Source organism: Dama dama, chromosome 14 (genome assembly GCF_033118175.1).
Source record: "Dama dama isolate Ldn47 chromosome 14, ASM3311817v1, whole genome shotgun sequence".
Classification (NCBI taxonomy): domain Eukaryota; kingdom Metazoa; phylum Chordata; class Mammalia; order Artiodactyla; family Cervidae; genus Dama; species Dama dama.
This window is the reverse complement of record NC_083694.1, coordinates 17872431-17897404: the sequence shown is the minus strand read 5'-3', so window position 1 is coordinate 17897404 and position 24974 is coordinate 17872431. Positions and strand designations below refer to the sequence as shown.

The 24974-nt window shown below is 37.0% G+C and overlaps 1 protein-coding gene across 1 annotated transcript in view; it reads left to right on the top strand.

Annotated features, from left to right (window-relative positions):
- The first annotated feature begins 807 nt into the window (after positions 1 to 807).
- USH2A (usherin) overlaps positions 808 to 24974 on the top strand; it is an 892942-nt gene continuing 868775 nt past the window's right edge. Inside the window, exons 1-2 of the mRNA XM_061161192.1 lie at positions 808 to 1292; positions 5260 to 5425. Coding sequence (XP_061017175.1) covers positions 808 to 1292; positions 5260 to 5425 — 651 coding nt within the window. The remainder of the gene's footprint in view (positions 1293 to 5259; positions 5426 to 24974) is intronic.

Here is a 24974-nt window from a genome sequence, read left to right as displayed (position 1 = left end):
GCTTATTTATCAATACAATTACTTACACAGTATTAGGGGTCCATATGTAACCTACAAATAGTCATATGAGGAAACGCACAAACGTTTGCTAAATACTAAGGCATAGGACGGACAGATGGTGTTGGGTTTCTAATCAGCTTTACCATGAGCTTAAAGTTGCCGCACATGCTGGGATGAGGGGGGAAGGCCCAAAGTGCTTTGCCAGCTTTATTCGGGACATCTGCAGGTTGGCTCTGCGTTAACCGCATCCCGTGTGTGTGTAAAGGAAATCTATACAGTTCTTTATCTTGTGAAGGAGAGTGGATGCTGCTAATTCCCTGAGGTGGAGTAGCAATCTGAAATTGCTGTGTGGGGAAATATATTAATAAAATAAACGTGCATATGTGTATATCAAACTGGCTGTCCTGTGGACTTTTTCCAGTGCTTGATTCACCCAGTGAAGATAGGTACCAATGAGTATTTTGCTATAAACAGTGTACTAAAGAATGTTTTAAAGAAGTTTAATAATGTTTCTTAGGGACTCAGAATCCTCATGCTTAGACTGCACCTAAAGTTTTAAAGACACAGCAGATTTTCCTTGACACTCTACTTTTGATTCCCAGACACCAGCTGCTACTCATGTCTTCGCCATCACCACGGAAGCCTCCGGTGTTTCCCCCGTGTGAAACCACGTCTGCAGTTTCCCGAAAATGGATTTATCTCAACGTTACTTAAAGCACCCCGCGAGAAAGTGCTGCTGGCCAGTGCCCTCGGCCTTCCGACTTATTTAGGAACGCTTGAATCAGAGGAGAATGCTTTTGAGTCAACATGAATTGCCTGGCTCTGTCTCTGGGCTTCGGCCTCTTGTTTCCGGTCCCTGAAACATGGCTCTTTGCCTACTTTGCTTCCGTCTCGTGGGCTGACTCTCAGGGCCTGTTCCCAAGGCTGGAGAACGTTGCAGCTTTCAAGAAGGTTTCGGTGGTGCCAACCCAAGTGACGTGCGGAATCCCAGCCCAAAGCACTTTCTGTCAGAGCTCTGCCACAGCTGAGGGCCTTCGGGTCTGTCCTCAGCGCCTCTGCGTTCAGGATTGTCCTTACCGATCATCGCCCCCCACCTACACCAACCTCTTCTCAGCAGGCCTCAGGGGCTGCATCACCAGAGACCAGCGTGACCTGAGTCCCAACTCCCATAACCATTCTGCAAGTTTCATTTTTGGAAATCACCAGAGCTGCTTTGCCTCTCCTCCTGCTCCCAGGCTGGCGGCATCATTTACCCTAGCTGTGTGGTTGAAACTTGAGCAAGGAGGTGTAATGTAAGTAGCAGAGGGAGTGTAAGCTTTCCTAAGTGAAGTCGCTCAGTCGTGTCCGACTCTTTGCGACCCTATGGACTGTAGCCTACCAGGCTCCCCCATCCATGGAATTTTCCAGGCAAGAATACTGGAGTGGGTTGCCATTTCCTTCTCCAGGGGATCTTCCCAACCCAGGGATCGAACCCAGGTCTCCCGCATTACAGGCAGAAGCTTTCCTAGGGTCCTGCAAAATCAGTTAGAGTCAAGGATATTGCAACTTGAATTCCAACCTAGAAATGAAGGCACTTTGGAATTTAGGCTAACTGAAGACCAGCTCCTACATGAGGCTTTTCTGGTCAACTTCATTTGACCAAATATTTTTTTCCCTAAATTCAATGTGCTTTCCCCTTTCCATGAATGAAGTGAACCCTCAAGAGTATGTTAAAATAATTTCATGGAAGGCAGACATGTTTATACCTGGCTCATTTTATTCCAACCGCGCCGCCCCGCCCCCGCCCAAGTAGTTTAGCTAAATCTTTAGTCTTAGTTTTCAGAGGCTCAGCCAGGCTCACTGTGAGTTGTAAGGCATGGGGACTAGTAATACAAATAATGTATACTTTCAAGGTCTTGGTCTAGGTTTGTATAAACAACCTGTCTTTACTAGAGTATACAGTTGTCATTAGGCAGTGAACTCTCTGAGTGCTGGGGACTGTTTCTGCGTCCTTGTTTTCCTAGGAAGAGATGTTTGTTTAACTCATTGTGAAAGGTGTTCAATAATGAGTTGAACAAATGAATGACACCTTATGTCTGAAAAGAGATTGCTTTCATCTATTAGGAAATATATAGAAAAGCATAAAAGATTCTCAAAAGTTCATGCCATTGACCCCATCAAAAATGCCTTAGGTGAGTTTGGTGTGGGGCTTTGTTAACAATTTTTATTTTTAATAATCACCTGATTTTCATTCTGTAATAGTTTCTGAAACTGATATCCAATGTTCTCCTCAAGTGTTTAGAGCCAATCTAGAAATGAGGATAAATAGGACAGTTTTGAGACTTTTTTTTTTTTTTTGCTTATCTTTCTTCTTCCCATAGAACTTCTGGCTTTCCCCCTTGTAATGTTTTCTTTGTATGAGTATGTTGGCCAAGTATCTAAAAACTCATGAAACAAACCAGAAAAGTCTTATAATCTCATAAGCAAATAAGACTTAAATATCTAGGATGTTTAGTTTTAATTTGCCAAGTGAAAGTTGGCATTTTTTCATTTTGTTTTATTTGGAGTGAAAATCATCTCAAACCATTACCTCTGTATCTGTATGTACCGTAAAAGAAAACCCTGTTTTCTTACTGTTTGAAATGTCAGTAAATCCAACTTACTTAGTTTATATAACTAATGTCCAAAGAGTCTTAAAATATTGTCTCTTGACAAATATGGCTAGGGTGAAGTTATTTTTTCTGAATTTTTCCAGGGGATATGTCTCTACAAAATTCATCTTCTATTGGTATCATTTTGTATAAATAAGACAGAGGAATATTTATAGAGGCAGTAGCACATGGTTTACGGTTTTGAGAGTTCCAAGCATCAAGGTCGTTTCCATTCTCAAACCTAAAATACCTGTGGGAATTAGGGAATTTCGCGGTGTTTGTACTAGATAAGTAAAACAAACAAAACATGGATTATCCAATTATTGTTTATCCAGGAGCAAAATAAATCCAGTTCCTAAATATTTTGCTACCTGCCTTCCTCTCACATTCATTATCTACCAAAGCAAGTATGTTTACAAGCAAACAAAATAGCAAGGAAGATAATCAATAACATATTAAGAAATGCATTTTCAGTAAGCTTGGGGAAATAAGCCTGCATTTGGCAAATACATTCTTGAGTAATGGTCAAATTCTAACTTGTAGATTTAAACTCAAGGAAAACGAATGGAGGCAATCTCTTCTTGGATTGTTTAAGACATAGAAGTGAGGAATAGAGAGAAACTTTAATTCCAGTGACTGAAGAAATATTCACCTGCTGAATCACAATAGAGTTTTCATAAAATCATATCTCCACTTTATATAAAATCTTTATGTCAACTAAACCTATTTGCCCTATATAAAATATATTTTTCATAACTTTATCACCAAATATATGTGCAAAATAGAGTAGAAAAGTGAGAGTGAAATAGTAACTGTTAAGTATTCTCTGATCATATCATCACCTCTCAACTCTCAGAAAGAAAGAATGCCAATGAGGAGGAATGATTTGTGAGAAAAATGTGCCCTTTAAGGAAAGTTTTAAAAACATATTTAGCAATAGTTCTGGGTTGGCCCAATCTTATCTTTGCCTCTTTCATTCTTCATACTCAGATCACTAACTCATCATTTTTTTGAGGGGTGGGGGGGATCTACTATATACCAGGCTATGCTGCTATTGTCAGACAACTCATGATTGAATAGGAAGACAGATGGATGGGTGTTATTTCCAAAGAGCACAATAAGAGAGCAGCAAGGAAGGCCTCTTAAGAACCTTGAGAAGGTTGGGTTCCAGGATCAGACATTATCTTGGAGATGTCTGAGCTGAGTAAGAGAAAACTGGGTGAAGGAAGGAGCCCAGACTCCTCTGGGACTTGATGATCTTCTCCACTTTGGGATATACCACCTCCTTGAGCTCCTGGCTATGAGATGCAGGCTGACGAGCATCTTTAATAGCTAGTAACTTGGAAGAGATATTTGTGCTTAATGTTCACAATATTTCTCTTTGAATAGTGGATTTGGGGGACTAATCTCCTTAGGAGATTCTTCTTTCTTCTGCAAAAGTTGAACTGCTAGATTGAAATGTAATTGAAAATGGGCTCAAGTTCATATCTGTTTCTTCTCAGTGGGTACAGAGTGGCTAGGCACATGCAATGATATAATTAGTATAAAATAAAATCACTTATACTAAACATAAATCGGGGCTTCCCTGGTGACTCAGATGGTAAAGCGTCTGTCTGCAATGCAGGAGACCTGGGTTCGATCCCTCAGTTGGGAAGATCCCCTGGAGAAGGAAATGGCAACCCACTCTAGTACTCTTGCCTGGAAAATCCCATGAACAGAGGAGCCTGATAGGCTATAGTCCAGGAGGTCACAAAGAGTCAGACATGACTGAGAAATTTCACTTTCAAACATAAATCAGTAGAGAATATAGAAAACATAAAACATGCCTTTTTAAAAGGATGAGAAAATAGTGCTGTTGTCATCAGGATATAAGTGATTTTTAAAAATAACATGATTTGATAACTGGCGTGACAGTTAATTTTCTGAAAATTCTTCTATTTTATCAAAATATTTCACTGTATTTTTAGAAGATTTTGTGACCTTTCATCCCAGATCTTTACCATATCTCAGTGCCCCAGTTGGGCTTTGTGGTCATGGCGAGCTGGGCAGTCGTCTTACAGACACTGGCTTTGGCTTCTGGCCAGTTGATGATGAGCTAAATAAAGACTATAGTTGTCCATTCTCCATTTCATCATGGGAATTAAATAGAGCGATTCTGACTTCAGGGCTAGTAGTTTAGAGCCTTCTATGGACACTAAACTATCTTTACAATAAAAAAAAAAAAAAGAGGAGGAGAAAATGATTTGCTCTGGTGGCTCAATAGCCAAGCAGAATATGGTGTATTGTGCCACTGCCTATAAAAGAAATGGCAGAGGAGCTAATGAGCCAATAGGCTAAATATTGGTTTTGCAGGATGATTCAGCCACTTGAGTTGCCACCATGAATCTCTAATAAAGGGAGTGAAGGTTCTAGCAGATGTATTGTAACTAAGAATTCTATCTTTATTGAAATTAAAGGGCCTCTTAATTGAAAGAAAGCTTGCCCTGTATATGACGACCTTCAGGTACTTGTTCACTGTGACCTTTGATTAGAGTTTGGGATCCGTTGCGCCACCATCACTGGACAATGTCATAGCCTGTCTTTTGGTTGGAAACTGACCTTTTTTTCTCTTTTCTGGTTGCTTCCCAAGGTGTGTTATAGAAAAGACATCGGATGGGCAGATTGTATTCAAACTTACAATATCTGAGAAAGAGACCATGTTTTATTACCGCACAGTAAATGGTTTGCAGCCTCCAATAAAAGTAATGACACTGGGGAGAATTCTTGTGAAGAAATGGATTCATCTTAGTGTGCAGGTGAGTAAAATAAAAAATATTTAACATTTGGTTAAGCACAAGGATCCATCTTCCTTTTTTTCCCTTTAAATGGCATCTTCCCATAAGATGTGAAGCACTACCTTTCAGATCTTAAGTATTTGTAAGTGACAACTAAAGAAAAACAATATTTAAATGACCTAATGATGTATCTTTTGAAATACCAGTATTTCCCCCTTAAAATTGCAGTGAAAATGTCTGCAGATGCTTAGGACAGTCCCATTTGGAGTAATATCCTCAGGAAAGTTTTGTTTTATTTGCTTAGTATATTTTATTTTGTTTAAAAATGTGTAACGGCTCTTTTGCTGTCTAGTACTAATTTTAATAGTCATGCAGTATTAAGACCTTGGCCTGGATTTTACAGCTGTCTTTTCTAGGTAGTCTCTTATAATATGAATACAATTTGACTGTTGCATTTAAAATGCTGACCTTAGAACTAATGAACTTTACACATCAGGCACTCAAAAGGTGTTATATGATTACTTTAGTTGTCCACAACAGTTTGTATTTGCCTTAGAAGTTGCTAAAGGCTGAGATAACTGTGAGATGGCTGCTATTTTATAGTTCTCGGGAATAGACAGTTTATTCTTTGGTTTCTTTAGGGCTCTGGAAGGGTCCAGTGCAGTCTAAAGTCACCCTTGCCTTTTACACCAGAGGTACTGTGTACCATAGTTCCCAGTGTATGCGCTCAATATTGTTCAGTCCGACTCTGAACCTCCTGAACTTCAGCCCACCACACTCCTCTGTTCTCCACTATCTCCTGGAGTTTGCTCAAATTCATGTCCATTGAGCTGGTGATGCTGTCTAACCATCTCATCCTCTGCTGTCGCCTTCTCCTTTTGCCTTCGATCTCTCCCAGCATCAGGGTCTTCTCCAATGAGTCAGTTCTTCGCATCAGGTGGTCAGAGTGTTGAGCATCAGCATGAGTATGCTCTCATAGGGGTACCCCAGTGTGGTCCATGCAAACCCTATTTGCACTAGAGGACATTTGTAGCCTTGTGTACTTTATGAAAATCTTTGATTTATCACATTCCCCCCAACTCTGAAGCAGGTAGACTTCCTTATGTTATTACCATGGTTCTTGGCTTCCTTAATAGAAATTGATTAGGGGCAGACAAATAATTCAGGCAAGCCTTTACTGGGTCCCCTGCTGTAGCAGGGGGGACCAAAAACAAGTAACAGTTCCCCTTGCTCGCTCTTTGAGGTGAGGTGCAAGCTGCTTCCTTATATGTGGTGACAGTAGGAGCAGGTCTAGGGGCGGAGCAGAGGGGTGGCCTAGGTGGTCTGCTACCTCGCTGGTGATGCTGTGTGCGTGGGACATGTGCAACACCCTGCTTTTGGTCTCAGCTCTTCAGAAGTGACACTTGGGTTTTTTCCATCTTCTTTTATTGTACATAATTTGCCCCAACTGAACATGTACACAGTTATTTTTAGTCTTTTATAGTTTCTTTGCAATTTGTTGCTCCAGAGGACATTTGTCCAGGGTTCGATCCCTGGGTTGGGAAGATCCCCTGGAGAAGGGAAAAGCTACCCACTCCAGTATTCTGGCCTGGAGAATTCCATGGACTATATAGTCCATGGGGTTACAAAGAGTCAGATACGACTGAGTGACTTTCACTCGTTCACACAAGCACTGCTTGCAAGGGGTCCCAGGTTCCACATAAAGTGTCTTGAGAATTGTTATTAGGATTTTAAAGTCTATTTCAGTGTAGATACTATTATTGAGGATTAAATACACTTTAAACATATCTTTGTTTGGTCTGATGGTAACTGTGAAGTTCTGCTATGCATGTGCGCTGCATTGCATTAAAAGCCTTAAAAAGGACATTTAAAATAGGAACACAGGGAGATGATTGAACGCAGAGAGGAAATGATTGATTTCCATAGGAGGGTATTGACAAAGTGATCTTCAATCAGTACGTTAGGCTTATCTACTCTGCTTTTTGGTAGGATATGAGTTTAGCAAATTCAGTTGGCAGGAAGCAGGGTTTCCATGCCACCAGGGTTGAAAGGACCTGCAGAAAGGTGGGTCACGTCTGATATCTATCACAATGATGGATTCAGTCTGTTTATGCTTGCCTCTCATTTATTCAGTAGTTAGCAGATACAGGACTTATTATATATCTTGTCCATTCTGCCTGCTGCCAGTGTACCAGAACCAGAATTGGGTTATAAAAACATGGAAATAGAAACCACTGAATAAGTGGACTCTACAAAAGATATCAAATGAGTATATTTATTTGTTGCATAGTTTTGTATCAGTAATGATGAACAAATGCTTTTTACTTGCCTTTAATTTGCCTTACCTGTGAAACTGTGCCATGTTTTGGCAGGCAGTAGTACATTAAAAGCTTTACAAAGAAAGTTTAAAAATCTAAAAGTGAAGAAGTAACCATGACTGAATTACTCCCCTAGGAGTCAGCTGCTCTTAGACTGCCTATTGAAATCAGCATTATCATTTCAATACATGTCAAATATGAGTCACTTCCTAGTTTAGGCAAAATTTCTTTATAAATCTTTAAATCCTCGCCTTCTTTCAAGAAAGGCTAAAGTACTTACGATTTAATGAGACACCTTTATTTCATAACTATTTGACTATCAAGAGAAAACTTGTCCTTTCCAATTTGTGCTCCTCTTTTATTTATTTTTTACATAAGTTTTTTTTTTTTTTAAATCCCTATTCTACATTTTACATTAAAACTACAAAACAAAACAGTCATAAAGCAGAAAAATCATGCAGATTGGGTTATATTCATCTGGTATTTATTGATAGATGTGGGGATACCCAGCATTTTGGAGATCTGTATTCATTCAAATAAAAATTAAAGAGCAGTTATTTTAACTGGAGATCTGCATAGGGTTCCTTTAAATTGGACACAAGTCTGAACACATTTGGGCTTTCCTGGTGGCTCAGGCAGTAATGAATCTGCCTGTAATGTGGGAGGCCTGAGTTTGATCCCTGGATCAGAAAGATCCCCTGGAGAATGGAATGGCTACCCACTCCAGTATTCTTGCTTAGAGAATTCCATGGACAGAGGAGCCTGGCAGGTTTGCAAAGAGTTGGACATGCCTGAGCGATTAACACCTTCACTTCTCACTTCTGATACATTTAAGATATTAAGATACTTATAAAGTTATACTATAGATGCTTAATAAAGAAGGTACTCATTCCTAAAAAATGATGCAAAAAGAAGTGGGAAGAATAACAGGTAAGGAGAAGAGAAATCTGACTCAGGTAATGCTACTCAATAGTCTTAACAAATATACTTAGCTCAGTTTTCTTATGTGATAAGAGGATTGGACTAGATGTGCAAAACAAGGCTTCCTGGAATTCTTTGTTGAAAAGAAGTGTGGGAAGCTGTTAATTTGTGTAGGTTTGTCTGGACAGACATGGTTAAATGACACAGCCAGCTCCTCAACTGATGCTTGGGTTTATGCTTTTCCCCCTGCTTCCCTCTGGGGTCTGGAATTTACATAGCAATGTTTTTGGTAGACTTCTTGGCCAAGATATGGACAAGTGCAACTTGTAACTCTTTCACTATTTAACTGCAAAGAATATATTTTAAATGTGAAATGTAACTTATTCTCTGTTACCTTATTATCTAGGGCATCCAAATTCTGTTTGATTTGGGGATCAGGGCCTTCATTGTCCTGGGCATAGGATAGAACACATACTTGATAATCTGGCTTAGTCAAGTTTAAAAGTGCAAGTCTATAGTTAATGTGTGTATGTATATCTTTACTCATCCTCCAATATGGCCACAATCAATTAATTTACATGGTATGTGCATGCGTCTGTGTGTGTGTCTATAAAACTAAAATACCTTTACTCGTGGATTTGGCTCAGAACCAGAATTTAACTTACATAGACATAGTGACATAAAATTAATTAACCGATCTGGCCTTACACCTTACCTCAGAGAGTTCACTTAGTGTCAGCTTTCCATCAGTAAAATCAGTATTCTTATTTCCCAAATCTAAAAAAAGAAATGACTTTTAAATAATTAAATCCCTGGGCAAAAAAAAAAAATGGTGCTAGGAAGAGTCAGACATTCCAAATTTTGGAGGTCTATTTTCCTAAACAAAAAAATGCCTGATATTACTGTAATGGATCTAACAGCTTTTATTCAAGAACTAGCATTTTGAAGCTTCAACCTGTTGGAAAATGATTAGTTTTTAAATTAATATTCATTCAGGGACTTGAATCTGACATGATTGCCAATTTAAGTTTTACTTTGGGGTTTAATATATTGGCTATTTCAAATTATATCAAGCTGAAATTCGTTATGTCATATTTTTTGTACTAAAACTGGAAAAAAATCAATTCAGACTTTTTATTATCAAATGGGGAACACTGATAACATTAGCAGATTTTTTAAAGCTTCGTTTTCATATTGTATCAGCATGTTATGCTTATTTTAAGAGATCTCTTTGGATTTTCTTTTTTTTTTTAAGTTTTAAAATATGTAAAAGGATTTTACTTCAGCAGTTTGTTAGGGCTTGGTGAGTAAAGCAGCTTGGAAGGATATTGGCATTCTGTTGTGTACCATTTAAAAGTAAAACCTTAGAGTTTCCTATGAAAACAGTTTTCCCTTAAATAGTTCTACATATTTGATAAGACGAATAGCATCAAAGAATCATTAGTAACCCTTTAGTAATTATGCTGAAATGTAGTAGTATTCTATAATTAGAAGCTGATGAAATATTGCAAGTGTGGAAGCAAGAATTGGTTTAGCAATGAGTTTTTCACGACATCTATGCTATTTTGAGGACTCCTTGAAACACTGACAAGTCAAGAGCCACAGATGGTCCTAGCTACAATAATGTGAAAAAGAGCAGTTCTAATCTAATACAGAGAAGGGAAAAAAATGCATGGGTAAATAAAGTTTCAGGGATCAATAGATGAAGAATAGGAGTTTCATAATCATAGTTTGTTCATGAAATATGTTCTTTTGATTTATGTATTCAATCTGAAAAAGGGAAACTATTGATGGTTCTGGAGAAAAATAAAATGCAATTTAACCAACATTTGTTAGAATAGATAAACCAACTCTCTCAATTAATCTCTGGAGTGTATGCCCATGTGCACACTTTATAAAGGTATTTCCATGTCTCTATTGATTGAGGGAACATAAACTGTTCTTGCAACCTCATGGAAGCTTCTTCATTCATTTCAGGAAGCTCTGTGTACTGGGATTCTTCTGGGAGCACCACCTCAATTGCTACCACAAGAGAATCTCAATCCATATGGTTCCTTTAATACTTTTTATTGCTTTAAGCTGTAATTATTTGCATGTATATGAAAGCCTTCTGTTTGTGTCTAGTCAGTCGAATATCACCCAAGTTAGGGGAATAGTTTGTCTTTTGAAACAAAGATCAATAGAATTTAACGAAGCTTTTTAGAATAATCAGTTAAAAATGATATTAAAAGCTGTGAATATTGAGCATAAGTTAGTTGTACCGGATTAAAAAAGGAGCCTTGCCAAAGTTAAATTTTCTGCTTGAATTTAAAATCTCAAGTTTCTCTGACCTTTACATAAAAAATAATAAATTGCTATGAACCTAGATCACTGTAAAGATACAAGGAGTACTTGTGTCAAAAGTATGAGGAGTATCAGAATTCTCTAAACGTCCCCTTGACAAAAACCAAGAACTGAAGAGACATATTTGCAAAGTAAATATAAATTAATTTTCGTACATGTTTGTACATATTTGTAATGTCAATGTTTATAATGCTTCACATATTTACATGATTTGTACAAATAATTAAGATCAATATATTTTTACGATTATACTCTCAGTGATACAGGTGGCTTAATGCATAACATAATGTAATTTTATGTTATGTTCTCAATATCTCTATGGTTTATAACAGTCAGGAAAGACCATGGTGAACTAAAGAAAGAATATTCTACTTAACCTTCCCTGGTCACCTGATCCATGACATACAGAACCAAGCCTTGTAACAGTACAGTAAAAATAAGAAGGTGGAATTTTTACCACTTGATTAGAAAAAGGTAAAACCATCCAAGTAAAAATTAATTTTTCTCTTTGCATGGGACTTTAAAATATCATATTTAGTAAAAAGGCAAAGTTCAATTCTTGATATCTTACTTAAAAATTGTGCAACCCTAGGAAAATGATGTAACTCCTTGAAATGTTAGATACCCATGACAATTGGGAACAAAGATAAACCCAACCTATTTAACTTCTACCATAAATGTGACGTGTAAAGAAAAAAATGCCTGATGAAGTAGTGATACTTAACAGTCTGCTGTGATGGAGCTTACAGTTTATTAGAAAGAAAAGACAAATTATCACACCAGTGAAAGCCAAATTATGACTGTGATAAGTTCTATGGGATCATCTGAAGGACAATTTGATCAAATCTCTGAAGTCAAGACAAGCTTACTTTGAGGAAATTGTGTTAGATGTGTGTATTCGTTTTCTGGGCTTTCCCTAAAAATCACACACTGAGCAGCTTACAACAACAAAAGTGTATTCTTTTCCAGTTGGAGTTTGAAATCAAGGAATCTGCAAGACCATGCTCTTTCTGAAATCTATAGGGGGGTAGCCTTACTTGCTGCTCCTCGTGTTTACCGGCAATCCCTAGTTTTTAGATGCATTGCTCTCATCTCTGCCTCCAACATCACATGATCGTGTGTCAGTCTTCTCTTTTTGTAAGAACACCCGTCATGCTGGGTTAGCAACCATCCTAATTCAGTATGACTTCATTTTAACTGGATTATATCCACAAAAACTCTTCCAAAATAAGGTCATATTAACAGGCACAGGGATTAGGACTTCAATCTGTTTTTCTGGGATTGTCGCCATTTAACTGGTAGTATGTATTCAAAAGAACATATGGAACTGAACTAGGCAACCGGAGTAAAGAAGAACATTCTGTACATGGGTAGCACATAGTGCACATGCCCTTTGGTAAAAGGGACTCTGCTGCATCTGAGGCACTAAAAGGCCAGTGGGGGGGTGGTGGAGTGAAGCAGCCTAAGCAGAGCAGCCTGCAAAATGAAGCCAGAGCCACTGAAAGATACTACGTTTTAAAGATCACTGTGGTCATGTTAGATTTCTTTCAAGGGGACTCTATTGAAATACTTTATATAGGGAATAGGGGGTGAGGGAAGAAGTTGGGGAAGAAGGGAAAATATATGGCCTGGACAGATGTTGGTTGCAGTGAAGAAGAAAAATTTGTATGAGGACAAGAAAAAAAGATTGTTAAATTACCACTAGAGTCCAGGTGAGATATACCTTGAACTATGTTGGCAATAATAGATACACAGAGAAGTGGTCAGCTTTAAAATCTATTTAGGAATTAAAATCAAAGGACTCATTGATTGAAAGAGAGTACAGGTTAAGGTAAAGGGAGATGTTTATAAATCCCAGATTATTGGCTTTTGGATGATTGTATGAATAATAGTTTCATTTGCCCAAAGAGATACATTGGAAGAGACTTCAATTTTTGATATTCAGTACTTACAAGCTAGACTGCAGCTCAGAGCAGTAATTCTCAACTCTAGAAATCATTAGCATCACTGAGAAACTTTCAAAAATATTCAGATGCCCACACTCCAGTGTGTCTTCATTGCTCTGAGGCGGGGCCCAAGTATTATTTCTTCCTTCCTTGATGGATTGCAAAATGTATAATAAAATAATCAGAATTTAGGATAGGAAAGGGCCTACTGCAATTCAGGTTTGTCAGGAAGGATGTATAAAGAATGTAGGATCTGAGTGAACTCTTAAAGGGAAGTAGGCTTTTACCTAGGTAGAGAAGAGGAGGAAGGAAGTCTGTATACCAGGAATAGGTGAGCAATTCCTGGGATATGTGAATAGCATAAGATGTTTGTAAGCGTAAGAGGGGTCTGAGTTTCTTAGAAAGAAATATATCATGTATTAAATAAAGAAGGCTGGAAAAAGTGGCTTAGAGGTTTACATAGAGCTATGAATATTTTATTTTTATTTTGTTTCTCCCTCTGACAGGCAACCCATGTTTTGTCACCTGCTTCTAATCCATTGTGTTTCATAACTGTTATTTACCTTAGTATATACACAATATAATGTATACATCAAAAGAAAATATTTGTTTAGTTAATATGTGCAAAAAGATCATCACGCCTCTCATTGCAGTGTTTAGACTTTACAAGTCTGAATGTTATCAGTCTAATATTTCATAGCAAAAATTTAAGTTCAGTAAGATCTTTCCTCTGAAAACACCTCTAATCAAAATCTAAAGCAAACCATGGATAAATTAACATTTAAACTTAGAAACTGCTATTTGAAAAATTTAGCAATTTTTCTTGCCAGAAAGTGGTTGACTCTCACCCAGTAGCTATAAAATGCATGATATATACAAAAGGAAAATACATACAAATATTATAGTGCACATTATTCTGTATACTAGTAAAATCAAAAATTGCAACAAATAGTATTTTCCAGCATCTACTTATCTGTTTGAACAATCTCTGGTCTTGCAAATGCCACTATGGTAATTCTGTCAAATTTTTAATGGTTAAAATTTGATGGTAGTGCTTTTTAAAACCTATATTATCTAATGGAATTGTCATTTATATTATATCACTTTCATCTAAAAGCCAAATATAGTAAGACAGATAATTTTTGCTTCTTTTGAGGGTAGGCATTTCTGTGCCCACAGGGCTAACTGAAGCCTTCAGTTATACATGAACAATTCCCACTAAAGTCAGAAAGAGCAGCGTGCATATAACCTAGGGCAGAATTTGGCCTATGGTATGTATCGCTTGGTAATGGAATAGAGAATACGACTTTATTTAAACATGGCCTTGAATAGTTTTATTTTCCCATACAATTTCCCCTGGTATTTCTCTCTCTAAAATGCAACCTTCAAAAATATTCCAAGCAGCTGTATTGTTCTGGATACATAATAAGAGCATATGTTCAAGATACCAGTTTAGATATCTCTGAGTCAAAGAAAGAATAGTCAAATTATAAAAACTTTCCCAAGAATGGAAAGGCTTTAATGGATATGCTAGTCTTCCCATTATCTAACTACAACAAAGAAAAGTGGTATTTAAAAATTACATATACATAATAAATATGTATATAATTGTATGCTTAGTTGCTCAGTCATGTTTGTGTATTTATATGTGTGTGTGTGTATTTATATATATAGTAAGCATATTAGGAAAAGCAGCTTCATTTACATTCTAAAGATTACATGAAATAATCTCAGAAAAAATTGTTTATTCTAGAAGTAGAAAAAATAGTTGGATTCTTTGGTTTATGATTAGTTTTCATGGTTCTCAGTTTAAGGAGAGAAAGGGAAAAGAAAAGAAGGGAAAAGGTCAGAAGGTGGTCAAGTTGAGGGTGGGGGAGGGGAGGAGAGCCAGAGCCCAGTGCTCAGAAGAGGAGACTCAGTCCATGCCAATTTCACTGTGGTGGGGTTGACTAAGAAAACCTAGATTATGGATATGTAGTATGCAATTTTAAGATGTTTCTGGGATGCCAACCCCTTGTGGTGTTGTAGTTATTTGCCCCAAGTCAATTATAGCTAGCTAGCTATTTGCAGGGAGGGGTTGGCACTTTAGGGAACCTATAGAAAAGAGTTGGGTTCAATGTTTGGGTTGAATGAGAGGTAGCTAGAAGAAAAATACAAGTGAGCTAGAAATAAGATGAGTTCTGTGGGAATATGCGTTGGGACAAATGGTGGCCATTATTATTTAATCCCCTAAAACACCTCTAACAATTTCAGGCAGAATATCTCAAAGTTTGTGGGAAGAGGCTTTTATAAATATCAAAGAGAAGTGAGACCCCAGAAATTCTGAAAACTAAGGCTCACTAAACTCAGAGAGATCCCTTATTTGGAGATAATTGTATATTTATAAGCATTCAAGAGAAATAATACTGAAAGATCCCAAGTATCCCTTATCCCCCATAATATCTTGCAAAACTATAGTATAATATCAGAGCCAGGTTACTGACATTGATCCAATCCAGCCATTTTATTTAGATTTCCCATTTTTCTTGTTCTTGTTTGTGTGTGTGTTGTTGTGTAGTCACTAAGTCATGTCCGACTCTTTTGTGACCCCACGGACTCTAGCCCACCAGGTTCCTCTGTCCATGGAATTTGTCAGGCAAGAATACTGTAGTGGATTGTCATTTCCTTAATCTTCCCAACCCAGGGATTGAACCTGCATCTTTTGCATTGGCAGGTGGATTCTTTGCCATTGAGCCACCTGAGAAGCCCTTGTATGTATAGTTCCATACAATATTATCACGTATGTAGATTTGTGGCTCCATCATAATCAAGATAAAGAACAGTTCCATTACCGTAAGACTACCCTGAGCTCCCCTTTTATAAACATGCCCACCTTGTGTCTTACTTCACCACAGATTTAATTTTTTAACATATTTTTATGTTAACATATTTTTAACATATTTATTAACATATTTATTTTAACATATTTTTAACAAGCCTAAAAGGGCTTGTGCCCTCTCATATAAATTTTAGAGTAAGTTTACCTGTGTCTACAAAATGTCTTATTGGGATTTTGGTAGGAATTTCATTACATCTATAGATCAACTTGAGGAGAATTACAATCTTTTATGATGCTGAATATTCTAATAAATGAACATGATAGATAACCTATTTAAATCTTTTATTTTTTTATAGGCATTTTGTAATTTTGAGCATACAGATCCTGTGTATGTTTTGCTAAGTTGATTCTTAAGTGCTTAATTTTCTTTGAAGTGATTGAAATTGATCAGGTTTTAAATTTTAGTTCCCACATATTTTTGTTAGTATATAGAAACCTTATTAATTTAGGGGGCTTAATTCTGTACTTAAACACTTAACTTATTAGTTCTGAAAATTAATTTGTAATTTGTTGGGATTTTCCACATAGACAACCATGTTGTCTGCAATTAGGAATAGTTTCTTTCCAATCTGTATGATTTTTTTTCTTTGTTGCAATAGCTAGAATTTCAAGTATTATATTGTATAAGAGTGATAATGCCAAACATCTTTGCTTTGTTCCTAATCTTAGAGAGAAAGGATTCAGTTTTTCACCAGTAAGTATAACATTAGCTATCATGTTGAGGGAATTTCCCTTTATTGCTGATTTACTAAAAAATTTCATCATAATGAGTGTTGGGTTTTGTTAAAGACATTTTCTACATCAATTGATGTTTTTCTTCTTTAGCCTATTAAAGTGGTTGATCACTGGCTGATTTTCAAATGTTGAACCAACTTTATGTATCTGAAATAAATTCAACTAGGTCATGATGATTCTTTGTATATGCTGTTTGATTTGATTTACTAGTATTCTTAAGATTTTTCCATCTATGTTTGTGAGCTGTATTGATCTATAGGTTTCCTTTCTTGTCCTATCTTTTACTATTAGGTTAAAGCTATCCTCATAAAATGAGTTGGGAAGTGTTCCCTCCTACTCTGTTTTCAGAAATAGATTCTGTAAAATTAGTGTCAGTTCTTTCTTAAATGTTTGGTAGACATCTCCAGGTCTAGTGAAGCTGTTTGGAGATCTCATTGTTGAAGCTTTTTATTTAAGTTGAATTTCTTTAACTTGGATTGTATATTTTTATCTTGGCTGATTTTAGGTAGTCTATGGTTTTCAGAGAACTTAGTCTATTTTAAGTGAATTGAATTTGTGACTTTAATATTATTTATATTATTTTTCATTATCACTTATCTTTTAACTGGTTATGGGATCTAAAGTGATATCACTTATTTCATTCTTGATATTATTTGTATCTTCTCTCTTTTTATAATTGTCAGTCTTGCTGCAAGTTTATCAGTTTAATGGATATTTTTGAAAAACCAAATTATTGTTTCCTTGATTTTTCTCTAGTGTTTACTTATCCCCATTTTCATTGATTTCTGCTTTTATATTTATTATTTCTTTTCATTTGCTTGGTTTTGTTGGGGGAGTGTGTAATTTCCTTGGTTCTGTCTCATCACAACAAAATTTGAAGCGATGGATGGACCAGCCCTGTGTAATTTCCTCATGTGGACCAGTGTTACAACTCTGTGTTACAGCTCAGTTTTATTTAGCAAGCAAAGGAAAATACATCCTTGAGGCATGAGGCGAGCCAACTCAAAAGAAGAGAAGCCCCCTGGCCCAATTTTGGCTCCTCTTTTTATATGGTTTTTTCTCCTCCCTCTGAGCCTGCCCTATGAAAATTGGGCTAGCTAGGAGGACTGTTTGTTTTACCTGAGGTTCTTACTCCGGTCCTGGGACCTTCCTTTGTTCTATTTTCTCGGCTTTTCTAACTTATTTATCTTTTAGCCACCACCATTCTGGACTCCTTTTTCTTATTCTAACTACCTAATAGTTTGCACTTATTTTGCTCTTTTTCTGGGGTTTCTTGAGGTACAAACTCAGATTAATATTTCTAGACCTTTTCTCTTCTTAAATGTAAGCAGTAGGTTTTCTGCTGTAATTTAATGTGTAATTCAGTGCTGTAAATATTCACTTTTGTACCATTTTAGCTGTGTCACAGATATTTTAGTTTGTTCATTTTTATTCAGTTCTATTTATTTTTATTTCTGTTGAGACTTCCTCTTTGATGCATGCATTAATTCCAGGTTTGTTGTCTAATTTCTGAGTTTTTGAAGATTTAACAAAATTATGTTTCTGGTATTGATTTCCAGTTTGAATACAAGTCAGAAAAAAGCACTATTTGATTTCAGTTCTTTAAAATTTCTTCAATTTTTAAAAAATGGCCCAATGTTCTTGGTGAATGTTCTGTGAGCACTTAAAATTAGTGTATATTCTACTGTTGTATAGCATGTATTGTGTGTGTGTGTATGTGTGTGTGTGTGTATATAATATATAATGTGTGTATTTATATATTCTCCATATATATTGATATCTATGTATTATCTTTTAATCCACTCTACCAATCTTTGCCATTTATTTGGTGTATTTACATCTAAGCTTAATCATATGATAAAGTTATATCTGCAATTTTGTCATTTGTTTTCTATTTCTTTCGATTTTTCTCCTTCACATTTCTTACTTGGCTGTAGGTTACTTGAGCACATTCTAGAATGTATTTTTATTTATGACACTTTTGATGTACCTTTTTCATAGTGCTTTTAGGGTCTTAGGTATTACAGGATGCATAGTTAACTTATCACAGTCTACTGGCATTGATGTTTTGTCACTTCTATTGAAGTATAGAAGTTTCACTTCCATTTAGGTCCCTTTAGCTACCCTGATTTTAAGTAAAATTACCTTGAATGTTTCCTCTCCATACATTGAGCGCCACAACAAATGGCGTTACAGTCTTTTCTTCCACCATCAAATGTTATTTAATAAACTCATGATAAGGACAGCTTATATATTTACCCTTAGTGTTACTCATTCTGATGTTTTTATTTTCTTTCTTGAGCTCTAAACCTTCTATTATCATTTTGTTTCTAAGTAACTTTTTTAGTCCTTCTGTAAGAGTAGGATCGATGAAAACAAAATTTCTTAGTTTTTATTCAACTGAGAATGTATTGATTTTCCATTTATTTCTAAAGGATATTTTTTGCTGGATGTAAAATTTGTGATTGAGAATTAATTTCTGTCATTACTTGTTAAATGTGCCCCTCCTTCAGGCCTCCATGGTTCAGATGAGAAACCTGTTTTAATTGGAATTAACATTCCCTAATAAGTTTCACACCATTTTCCTGTGGCTACTTTCAGTTTTTCTTTGTGTTTTCAGAAGTTTAATACTGAATTCCCTGGTGTGAATGTCTTCGGTATTATCCTGCGATCTATCCTGAGTTTGCGCAGCCTCTTGACTCTGTATGTTTATGTCTTTGCTGTTTCTCAGTGTTTTCAGACCATATTTCTTTGAACACATTCTCAGTCCACTCTCTCTTCTCCAAGGTTCTAATTATCCAAATGTTAGCTCTTCTGTTATTATCCCTCCGATCCATGAGGCTCTCTTCATTTTATTTCTTTTAATCTCTTTTTTCCTCTTTTATTTAGCCTATATAAATACTGCTGATTACAGTTTCTATCCTGTAATCTTAACTTTACTCTTGAGTTCATATAGCAAATTTTTTTTCATTGTTGTTGTTTCAGTGTTTTTTTCATGCTTTAATTTCAGTTTTAATCTTTTATTATAACTCTGTTTCTTTGCTGAGAATTTCTTTTTCTTCATTCACTTTGAGAGAGTTCACAACTTCTTCCAGAGGCATTTTTATGCTTTTAAATCTTATCAGATAATTCCACTATCTGATTCATCTCAGTGTTGTATTGGTAGATTTTCTGTCCTCATTCTAAGTCATAGTTTCTCTGGTTCTTGCTATGACAAGTAATTTTATTTTCCCCTGGACATTTTAGTACTGTGTTATGAGACTCTGGCTCCACTTTACTCCTCTTTTTATTATTAGGTTGACCCCTTGTTGAGATAAGGTACAATGGCCAGGTGAATGTATACATTTAGCTTCCCACTTGTTCCTGTCACCACCACCTCACTGACCCACACTGCTTTATTACAGATGATGGGTTGGAAGTTTAGCACTTCAAACACCTCCTCAGTGAAACTGGGCCACCTACTGGTACCCTCTTGTTGTGTCTGAGTGATGTATTTTTCTATTTTTAATTTTATATTGGAGCATAGTTGATTTACAATGTTCTGTTCCAGGTATACAACAAAGTGAGTCAGTTGTACATATACATATATCCATTTTTTTTTTCAGATTCTTTTCCCATTTAGGTTATTACAGAATATTGAGTCGAGTTTCCTGTGTTATAAGTAGGTCCTTGTTTATCTGTTTTTTTACATGGTAGTGTGTATATGTTAATACCCAAATTCCTAATGTTTCAGTCTCCCCCAACCCACATTTCACCTTGGTAACCATAAGTTTGTATTTGAAGTCTGTGAGTATGTTTCTATTTTGTAAATAAGTTCATTTGTATTATTCTTTAAAGATTCCACATACACGTTGTATCATATGATATTTGTCTTTCTCTGACTTCACTTAGTTTGACAATGTCTAGGTCCATCCATGTCACTGCAAATGGCATTATTTCATTCTTTTTTATGGCTAAGCAATATATATATTACATATATTATATATAATTACATTATATACCTCTATATGTTAAGTGTATACACACACACACACACACAGAATGGACTATTACACACCGTATCTTCTTTATGTGTTCATCTGTGATGGACTCAGGCTGTTTCCATGTCTTGGCTATTGTAGATAGTGCTACTATGAACATAGGGATGCAGGTATCTTTTTGAATTATGGTTTTCTCCGGATATTGAGCCTCACTGCCCCCAGGGTGGGGAAAGCACATTGCTAACTCACACTACTTTGTAGCTTTGGGATGGTGGAAACTCAGCTTCCTGCTGGTCTCTACTGACCCCAGGGAAGAGGGTAGTGGGATGTCAAGAACCCTTCCCCTATCACCTGATTCTGCCTCACAGATGCCAGGTGTAAGAGGAGGCTCAGCTTCCCACTGGGTTCACTTCCCAAGGAAGTGAAGAGGGTGGTGGAATACCGACCAGTCCTACCTCACACCACATCCTTCAGTCCAACACCAGTTGGGCTGGGGGCTCAGGTCACCTTCCCACTAGGCCCTGCTCATTTGGTGGGAGAGGGACGGGAACTTGGGTACAGACGAGCATGGATTCACAGCACTGCATTTGGTCATGCCGGGAAGAAGGTGTAGATGTACAGTTCTCAGCTGGGCTCCCCTGACACCAAGGGTTGGGGGAGCTAGAGTGCTGATGGGCCCTGACGCACACTTCATTTTCAGTCTTACTGATGCTGGGTGAATGTGAAGGGGCCAGCTCCTGCCAGGCCCTGATGGAGGTGGAGGAAGTGAAATGCTGATTTACCTTGCACCACCTCATCATGTCTCCTTGTTGTCAGATGGGAGGGTAGAGTTGGAGTCTCAGTCCTTGCTGGGCTGGGGTGACAGTCCCCTGGTGAAGAAGGTGGGGGTGGCAGATCAGCTCCCTGCGTACCCTGCTAATACTCTTTTGGAAGGGGGTTGGAGTATTACCTCCTTCCATGGAGCAGAGGATGGAAAATAAGTTCCTTACTCTTTCCCATCAATACCACCTCTACCTTTAAATTGGGGAGTTGCTTGCTTTTCTGAAGTGGAGAAGAGCAGAGCAGCTGCTTGCTGGGTTTCCAGCACCGCCCTGCAGGAGGACCCTGCCTGCTTCGCCACGGGCAAAGGAAGGTGAGCTCTCTGAATGGCTGTCAGTTCTACCACATAGGGGACTCCTGCAGCATGCTTCTGCTGGGTTGGGAGGGTAGGGTGAAATATTAGCCCCCTGATGGGCTTTGTTCGAACTATGAGAGAGTGTGTATTTATGTGTCTGTAATTTTTTTCCATTGGTGTTTGGCGGAAGTAGGGCAGACATTGACTAAAAGCCCTTTTATTTTAGGCCACCGCTTACTTCCTGGTCCTTTATGTAGGAGAACTAGACTCTTCTTGGAACTTATGTTACCTGTGCCTGTTGGCAGTTCTAGGACAGATGCTTCTGGAATGCTCTGTCTAGGGTATATGAGTACTAATAAGAAAACTTAGGGGGTTTACTGCAATGTTGTTTCTCAGATCCTGAGGCCCAAAGTTTTTTTGCCTTCTTCCCACCTGGAAGAGTCCTCCCACACTTGCTTGTCATGCTGTGCCCAGCGTTTTAAATTGTAGAGAGAGGACCTGGGAGGAATGGGATTATTCTGGTTCTTTATCCGAACCAAAAGTCACAATCTTTTACAGGGGACTTTGTCCACCATTTAAAAATGCTTGTTATTTATTATAAACTCTTCATTGCATTTATTCTTTTTTCAAAAATTAGGGTGTAGTTGCTTTACAATGTTGCGTTAGTGTCTGCTGCACAATGAGTGAATCAGCTATATGTATACATATATCCACTCCCTCTGGGACCTCCCCGCTCCCAATCCCATCCAGCTGTGTCACCACAGAGCAGTTGGATAAAATGGTGGGAAGAAAGAAACAATCCTCTGTGAAGTGAGTTGGATATTGGAAAAAGATGCACTGGTCAAATACTGCAAAGTCAGTTCTGACAAAGCTAGACGTAGTCTTGTTTACAAATAAATATTTGACCTAAGTTGCAGCAGTGTTCGGGTGTACTGGTGAATTATAAAATGCTTTATGAGAAACCTATGGGTGAGCATTTGTAGATTCTCTTAACATTCTTCAGGAACTCTTTTGTCAAAATTGAAGTTAAAAGGTTGAAGTGGTTTTTGAACCAAATATTCCAGATAAGTGTAAAATAAGTACATAAGTCAACAAGGTGTGTCCTTTATTGGACACATAACTACTGCTGATTATCACGACTACTGTGATTATCACAACTACTGCTGCTGGCAGGGATTCATCCCTTTCCTGTGGGCAAATCCAAGATTCATTCACAGTTAGAAATAGGGACTTCATTCAATAGCAGCTTTTAACTTGGCATCGGTGTGTCAACATTTCAGCCAATTGACATGACCATGAACATTATAGGGGAAAGAGAAATTGCTATTTCATATTAAACACAAAGTGGAGTTCAGGGAGATAATGCAGTCTGTACTTTTTAACATTTTGTTTCAAATAATTTTGGCAGATATGCCTTTTTTGAAGCAACTTCAAATGTTGAGGAGAAGGGAATAGCAACCCACTCTAGTGTTCTTGCCTGAAGAATCTCATGGATAGAGGAGCCTGGTGGGCTACAGTCCATGGGGTCACAGAGAGTCAGACATGACTGAGTGACTAACACACTTTTAGATGTTGAAGTGGTCCCTGTGACCCCTCAAGACTTTTTCCATGTTAAAATGACTGTAACTGGTTTATATGATTTGTGAATGGGGACATAGAGTTATCATGATAAAAAAACAATTGTTATTATTTGCAGATCTCATGACTGGGCGTTTCTTGTGTTAATATATGTAGTTTGATGTTCATTTGTACCATGTGTAACTGGTTCATGTAGTGATTAAAATAATAAGCAATGCTTGACTGCAGTTAAAATAAATACCAAGGATAAATTCTTCTATTAATTAGTGAGAGCTTATCCAAATTAGCATCTATAATTATTAGCTGTTGTTAATTTCTGTTGCGACCTATTAAACATCCTGTCCTAAATCATTAGCTCTAGTGTAACTGAGCATTAATGATAGGTGACTTGCTTTTTAAATATATAACGGAAGCTCTCATGTAAAACTTAAACTAACAAATACATGTTTTTTACTGTTTCAAACAGAATCATAGAAAATTCATGTGGAGTTTTAGATTTAGCATAATTAAAAATGTACTAGGTTTGCTTATTGAGTTATTCCTTAAAAACTCAAACTGTGTTTGCATTCAAGAAGTTGTTGATTCAATATTTCCTGGCACTCTGACTCATTTTCTTCCGACTTTCTGTTTCTTTAAATCACATGATATTTATTTTTATTGAAAACTTTTGGTGGATTTCTTAAAATGATATAGTCTTACATGTTTGTATTTATAGGTGATAGAGAAAGTACTGTTACTGATTCTTGATATTGAAAAATCTACTATGTATGTATGTAGCTATAGAGTCATTAGAGAATAAGTGAAAAGCCTAGAAATTACCCCAATTTTTGATTTTGTGCTCATGTTTTTATTAGTATATGTCACATTCTTGAATATGTTGATTGCTTTGGGGCAGGGTTTCTCAATCTCAGGCTTTTTTTGTTTTCAAATTGAAAACAAATTTCAAATTTTCAAATTACATATTATGTAATATTACATAAATTACAGGTATACAATATAAAGTTCACAATTGATAAAAGTTATACTACATGTATAGTTATTGTAAGATATTGACTATATTTCCTATGTTGTACAACATATCCATGGAATTTATTTTATATAAATTTTATATTTATATAAAATTGTTGAAAGTGAAAGTGTTAGCCACTCAGTCATGTCTGACTCTTTGCTCCCCGATGGACTAGCCTGCCAGGCTCTTCTGTCCGTGGAATTCTTCAGGCAGGAATAATGGAGTGGGTAGCCATTTCCTTCTCTAGGGGATCTTCCAGACCCAGGGATCAAGCCTGGGTCTCCTGCATTGCAGGCAGATTCTTTACTGTCTGAGCCACCAGGGAAGCCCATATCTAACAGTTTGGATCTCTTAAATCTCTTCCTCCATATTGTTCCTTTCCTGTGTCCTCTCCCCACTGGTAACCACTAGTTTATTCTGTGCATCAGTACTTTTGATGTTTTGGACAGCATAATTCTCTGTTGTAGGGGCTGTCCTGTAGGTTGTAGGATGTTTATTGTCAATCCTGGCCTTTACCTACTGTCAATAGATATCACTAGCAAATCTCCCACCCATCTAACTCCCTCTAGCCCAGTGACAATCAAAAGTGTCTTCAGACATGGCTAAGTGACTCCTCAAAGATGAAACCATCTTTCATGGTTTTAGATTTTCATTCTTAGCTATTTCCTTTTAGTTTGCAAGGTGATTTTTGTCTTTTTTTGAGAGACATGAAGTATGATATTAAGCCTATACAGAAAAGACTTGGACT